At 45.9% G+C, this 6,551-nt stretch overlaps 1 protein-coding gene across 1 annotated transcript; it reads left to right on the top strand.

The window, feature by feature from the left end:
• Window positions 1–358: 358 nt before the first annotated feature.
• Window positions 359–6,316, top strand: LOC150064797 (spermatogenesis-associated protein 31D3-like). The gene is made up of 4 exons (XM_090329018.1): window positions 359–558; window positions 1,494–1,530; window positions 2,115–4,660; window positions 5,171–6,316. The coding sequence occupies exons 1-4, from the start codon at window positions 376–378 to the stop codon at window positions 6,314–6,316; spliced, it is 3,912 nt and encodes a 1,303-aa protein (XP_090185144.1). The 5' UTR covers window positions 359–375.
• Window positions 6,317–6,551: the final 235 nt, after the last annotated feature.

Below are 6,551 nucleotides of genomic sequence, written 5' to 3' on the forward strand. Positions count from 1 at the left end.
GATCCCGGGTCTCCATATCAGTCCTGAAATCCCATCAGATCATCCAGTAACAGAGAAGACTCACAGGGCTCTGTGGGAGCCATTTCTATTTCCATAAACTCCACTTTCAGGACTTGCATATACCAGGTCAGACAAAATTAACTAGATTCCTCCTGGGGAAATGATTCGGAATATATGACAGGGTTGCCCCCTAGTGGTCAACTGGCAAATAGCAAGGGAGGGCGGAGCTGTGGGCAATCCCTCTTCACACGGCCCCTCCCCCACCCTCAGAAGCCTCTGTGACTCTGCCTTGCACTGTGATGCAGCCCAGGGGGTATTGATGAGCCCCTGCCCTGTAGGGGCTCAGATGCCTCAGGCAGCCATAAGATCCAGAACATGGAAAATGGTTTCTCTTTTCTGAAGAGTCATATTGAGTCATGGCTGAGCTTTGGCTCACTTCTCTTAAATGGAGACCCCAGGTTCACCTTTCTAAGTGCCTTGTGGTTTCTACTCCTATGTCTGTGCTACCGGTTATTGAAACCTCCATCACCAAAACTCCTGAAAAAGGACATCCAAAAGGTAAGGAAATATGAGAGAATCCCCCAGAGAGTCTTTTGGGTTTCCCATCTCTAGCTTGACATCACTGAATGAATGAGTCAGTCTATCTTACAGAGATCTAAGAGAAAGTCCGAAAAGAAGACAGAGCACCCATGTCATAGGGTGTGCTGCCTGGCATGGAGGACTTACGGAGGATTAAAGTTTCCATCTGAAATCCATAGACCACCTCTCTGTGTTGGAGGGTCTTAGAGAAAGGGCTTACATGGTGACACTGTGGCTCTCATTTGTTTAGTGATGTGAAGAACAGTGGCTCCTAACATTTGGTCCTGGGTGCCCCTGTACCATCACCAGGCTTTTCTTCCTGTTGAGATGGTCACGAGAGTAGCGCTGACCTCTTGAGATCCTCTGGGCAGAGCCTGGCACCTGAGTTATGCCCACAGTTCAGAATCCTCTGAGGGGGAGTACAGTGTGGGGAGTGCAGTGTGGCTGTTGGCTGCAGATTCTATGCCCTCCTCTAGCAGAGGACCTCTAGCCCAAAACCCCAGTGATAAGACCTTCTTTAAGAAGACAAAGTAAACATACTTGATCATCTTTAGAAGCTAATAAAAGGAAGAATCAGGGCCTGGAATTTGGCCTAGTGGTAGAGTGCTTGCCTAGCATGCATGAAGGCCCAGGTTCGATTCCTTGGTACCACTATATGGAAAAAAGCTGGAAATGGTGCTGTAGCTCAAATGGTAGAGTACTAACCTTGAGAAATGTCCAAGGACAGTGCTCAGGCCCTGAGTTCAAGCCCCACAACTGGCGAAAAATAATAAAAAAATAAAAGGAAGAATCAAATCTGAATTTAATGTGGAGACATCTTATTATTGAATGATGCTTAGCAGAAATCGCTACAAAGAGGAGCAATAGAAATGAGTCCTGAGACCTCATTCTTTTCTTTTTGCTCTCAATGACAGGGAATAATGAAGAGGAAGAGGAGGAGAGCATTTCGAGGTACGTTGTTTTCCTATCTGATTTAAGCTCACCAAAAATGATTTTTGTCAGAACAGAGGGTGCACCGTCTCTTTCAATATGGATATTAGATCCAAATAATGCATGACTCAATACTAACATACTCCAGCTCGTTGACATGAATTTGGAGATATAAATATGTCTAGATAGACATACAAGTTTATGATGGGATATATATTCTATAGACATATCTATGCCATAAAAAACACTCAGCTTAATTTAATTATGTTCCTAAATTTATGTGTCAGTGGTTGCATGTAGAGATTCCTTTTTTGCATACTTGTTTATACAACATGACATTTGAAATATGATGTAAAACCTCAGTGTTAATAAACATTTAATCCATTGTCCTGGTTTTCCAGATCGGAGAAGTTACCAGGAAGAAGTAGAGGAAGGGAGGAAGCTTCTTTCTATTCTGAAAAGGTGATTATGATTTCCCATTCTATTCTGATCTCTGTGTCCTGGGGATGAAGTGCCACCCATCTCAGTCATGGGAGGGATAGCCAGAAAAGGTATGTGAAGCAAGGTTCTGGGGAGAAGCTCTAGTCTGTGTTGAGAGGTCCTAGATGTTAGAGAACATGAAGAAAGTAGCCGGCAGCCCAACAACCACGGGGTCAGTGGGCCCGCTCATCCTTGTGCTAATCATAGATACAGCTTGGTCCCTTCTGTCTCCTGCAGCCCCCTGAACCTACAACATGATACCACCCACTTTCGGCAACTGCTCTGCCCTGACCCTTTCTGTGAGGTATGCAACAGAACAACTGCTGAGGTCAGTCGTCTGCTCTCCCAGGCATACCTGAAGGAAACTGCATGTGCTCTGTCCCCATCCGCTTCCCCAGCTCCCATGAAAAAGTCATCATCTCTGACTACTGCTCTTTCAGCAATTCCTTCAGAACAACCAATCCGAGCCCCTACGCCTACCTTTTCTGTACCCTCACCAAACCAAGACATTCCCTTGAAGGACTTCAGTTCATCCTCACCACTGGAAGAGTCTGAACCATCCAAACCAATTTCTCAGACAGAGATCAAATTCCCAGTGGACCCCTCACCATCTGAGCAACTTGCCTTAATTTCCCCTCCCCTAGCACATCCTACTCAGGGAGGAGAACTTGTTCTCCAACAAGTTTGCCCTTTGTCTACTGTGGACAGCCCTGATAGGTTGTCCACCTGTGACTCAACAATGAGAGACCCTAACTCTTCCAGCTTCGAGGTGTCAGGATTCTCCTGCAGTGAGCCTATTGTGAAAAACACACTCTCTTCCGATTTGGTAGAACATAAGGCCAGGCAGAATTGTCTTGACCTTCATTCTTCTGAGGCCTCTGCAGGAGATAGCACTCCAACCTACTATGTAGAACCTTGTAACCTCTCATTTGTTGGACTTGATGTCCTTAAATTCCTGGAATCACAAATTAAGAAGAGAGAAGGCTTATTGATGTGGAAAGAAAGGGAAAACAAAATTGCTTCCTTTTCAAAACATGATACGCTATTGAGTTCTGTAGGGAAAGTGTTAGGGTCTGTTGCTGAGGAGCAGGACCTGGCAGTTTCCCTTCCATTTGGGATGGCCAAAGGCAAGCAAGAGGAGCTACACAAGTACGTGCAGGCCCCAGGTCCAAATCCCTATGAGGACCACTCACGACAAAAATCATCTGCTAAGCACTTCTGGGGCCTCCCATCACTACACAGTGAGTCCCTGAGCCCTGCTGTTGTTGCCTTAGGTGACTGTACCCTAAAACTTGTCTTCTTTAATATAATCTCCAACGTCGCCACAGCCCATGAATCCCCCATCTTCCCTAACCCTAAACCTTTGCCATTATCTGATATCCAGTCTCAAGTCTTACCTGAAACCTTGTGCCAAGATCTTCCAATGTCCCAGGCCCAGGCCCAGGCCCAGTTTCAATCTCCACTTCCAGTCCTACCACCTTCTCTCTTACCCCAGGTTAGGGCCTGTGGAGTCTGTTTTCATGGACCACAGAGTGAGACACAGATCCTTACAACCTCTGAAATTCATCACATGGAACATAATATACTGCGGAAAAAGCAAGAGAATGTGTGGGGTTTACCCTCTGTGGTCCGGGGATCTCAGGAAGACTTTTGTTCTCCAGCTCCACAACTTTCATTGGCCAGACAATATTCCCAGGCCAATGTTACAGTGTCCATCCTTCCTGGTGATTTCCCCCTCACCAGTGAACTGCGGCAAAAACTAGAGCATCACCTTCGAAAGAGGCTCATCCAGCACTGCTGGGGCCTGCCACACAGGATCCAAGAGTCTCTGTCATGGATAAGTCCTAGGACAGACATTCCCCAGGGCTCTAGGGCAGACATTCCCCAGAGCTCTGAGTCTAAGAGCAGTCAGGGACTCTCATGGTTTTCCTCCCTGAAATTTCAGAGCAGCACACATCCAAACTTTGAATCGATTGAACCGGAAAGCGTTGACGAGAAGAACTCAGAAATACCTCTCCTAGAAGAGGAAGTGGGGAAGGAACAGGGATACAGTCCAGAGATTGGCCCCACAGACCATCTATCCAGTGATTCAGAGGGTGATTCTCATAGTAGTTCAGGATCTGACTCAGAGTCAAGCCCAGAAAGTTACACAGAGAGTATGTCAAGGAATACTGTAAATACCTCAATGAGTCATAAACAACTCAAAGATGCCCTGGAAAAACACTGGGACAAGAAATTTGCAGAAATCAGTAAAGGTCAGATTCCTGGCACTGCAACTGGTTCACTGATGTTCAACAACATGCAATTTCCCTCCCGGGAAAAATCCCCTAGCCAAATGAAACAGACGGCACTGGAACCGTTAATGGGGGTGGAGAGCAGCTTGAGCATACCCCCCAACATTTCCTTCCATGATTCCAGCAAGCAAACTATTTTGGAAGACCGTATTAAGTTTTTCTATATGAAGATGATGCATGGTCTTCTCCAGAAAATCCGTGAAACCGTAGAAATTGTTAATGAAAAAGAAAATCCATACCAGGCCTGTTCCAACTTGAAACTTCCCTCCCCATCCAGTTCCATTTCTGGGGAGGATTCTCAACTTAGTTTCTCTCAGCCTCTTAGCAAAAATTTTGATAGTGAAGAGAAGATAAGATCAACAAATTCAACCTACGTCGTAGATTTTCCTGATCCTGATGCCTTACCTGAAAATAAACAAGAGGAAGGATCCCAACCACTCCGTGTTGTAGATTTTCCTGATCCTGATGTCTTACCTGAAAATAAACAAGAGGAAGGATCCCAACCACACCGTGATATGAAGCATGATCCTGTAGATCTTCACAAAATGGATAGAAATTATCCTTTGCTTTGCCAAACACAAAACATCACCAACAAAGCCATTCAGAAAGTAAAAATAAGGTCAACTGAAGCTGTATCTGAGCCACTGAGTAAGAGAGAAATTTCTGATAAAAGGGTAAAACCACCTCAGGAAAAAAGCATGAGGTTGGGAAATATTTCCATGGCTAGCACAGAAAAATCTAGGGAGCTATCTAAGGTGGAGGATCTCTGTTTTTATCAATCACAAGCCAGTACCACCTTAAAGGTCAGCAAGTGCAAGAGCTCCCTAAGGACAGATGTTGATATGAGAAACGTGGAAACGGCACTGACTACTCAATGTCCCTTAAAGGGAACATTGGGTCCCCGTGGTCCTGATCTCCCAGACTTAAAATATCAACTTTTTGATGAGTTGAAATTGAAAATGGAGAGCAGAAAGAAAGGAAAGGCCCAGGGTCTTCAGGATGACCAGCCTCTGGAGTCAGATAACTTGAAAAACCCGAGTTTGTTTACTTTTGACTCTGGTGATTCCAGTGGGGATGTGGCAACTTCCCATGTGCTACATGCTCTACAGGACAAGTCAAAGATCAGCAGGGAGCAGGCACAGAAGCCTTGCACCACCAGTGACCTCCACAAGAGCCGAGGCAAGAATTTGCCACAAGTTAAGAAGGGCATGAGCCCTGCAACACCCAAATCAAGGGACTTTGGTGGAGGAGATACAGGGCTGGCACCATCACAACCCAGAAAGCAGACCCAGCATCCTCAAGAGAAAGCAAAGGAGAGGCCTGGGACAAAATCCTCCCACCCACTGTCACAGAAGGTACGGCCTCCTCATGAAAACCGCTTCAGAACCCACATGAAGCAGTTTTTTCAGTGGCTTAGTACAGGTAAAAACAGTAAAGGACAAAGTTCCCTGGGAAAGGGCAGTTCTCCATCTGTGCAAGCCAGAAGCCTAGGTAAAGGGAGAGCTGCTATTCCAGCCAACACTGAACATCAGAAAGTCCCCAGAGACACTGGGAAAGTCCCAGGGGTGAAAGGAGTGCAGAGGCATGGAGTAGATACTACGTGCTCCCCAGGACCCTTTTTGTCTTCCGTGAAGTCTGGGAAAACTCAACAGAAGGCAGAAAAGCAAACCCAGACAGATCATATTCAGGGCCAGAACCTCAACGAGAAAGCTTCCTGCTCTAGCGTGTCATGTGTCAAGTCCAGGATGCAAGAAGCTGCTTGTCCTGGTCAGAGTAACCTTGAGAAGAACAGGAAGGGCACAGGCTGGCATGGAGAGCCAACAAATGTGCTATTTGCTAACCACAGGCATCTCACAGCCATGGCACACAGGGAGCCAGTACTCCATGGCAGACCCACCTGCAAACGTCAAATGCATCAGGTGCCTCCGGCTGCCCCTTCCATTCCTAATGGCAGTGTGTTGGAAAATGTTTCCCTATTGAAAGAGAAAATCTTCATCATTCTCCAGGACAAAAGTTCTCCTCCCTCAACGTAATTCATTTCCTTTCCCCCAATAAACCTTCAACACATTGCCTTATTTTCACCTGCAATAAATGTTCTGACAGTAGTTCTGCCTTTTGCATCTTGTGCATATGAGTTTTGTGTAACTCATGGCTGGTACTTAGGACTAGGGAGCAGTTTGTTCTTACTGATTTTCTCTGTTGTCTTTGATGAGTTGATTGTTGGAGCCCTTGCTGAGAAATCAATGACTAGAATCCAAAAATCTCCTT

This window comes from Megascapheus bottae, chromosome 3, assembly GCF_031878675.1.
Source record: "Megascapheus bottae isolate mThoBot1 chromosome 3, mThoBot2.hap1, whole genome shotgun sequence".
NCBI classification, from domain to species: Eukaryota; Metazoa; Chordata; class Mammalia; order Rodentia; family Geomyidae; genus Megascapheus; species Megascapheus bottae.

Bases quoted from the DNA above. Each gene is read 5' to 3' on its own strand.
- LOC150064797 (XM_090329018.1), top strand. From the start codon at position 376: ATGGAAAATGGTTTCTCTTTTCTGAAGAGTCATATTGAGTCATGGCTG. The intron at 559-1,493 runs GTAAGGAAATAT...TCTCAATGACAG, and splicing joins TGAAAAAGGACATCCAAAAG to GGAATAATGAAGAGGAAGAG. The intron at 1,531-2,114 runs GTACGTTGTTTT...GAGAGGTCCTAG, and splicing joins GAGGAGGAGAGCATTTCGAG to ATGTTAGAGAACATGAAGAA.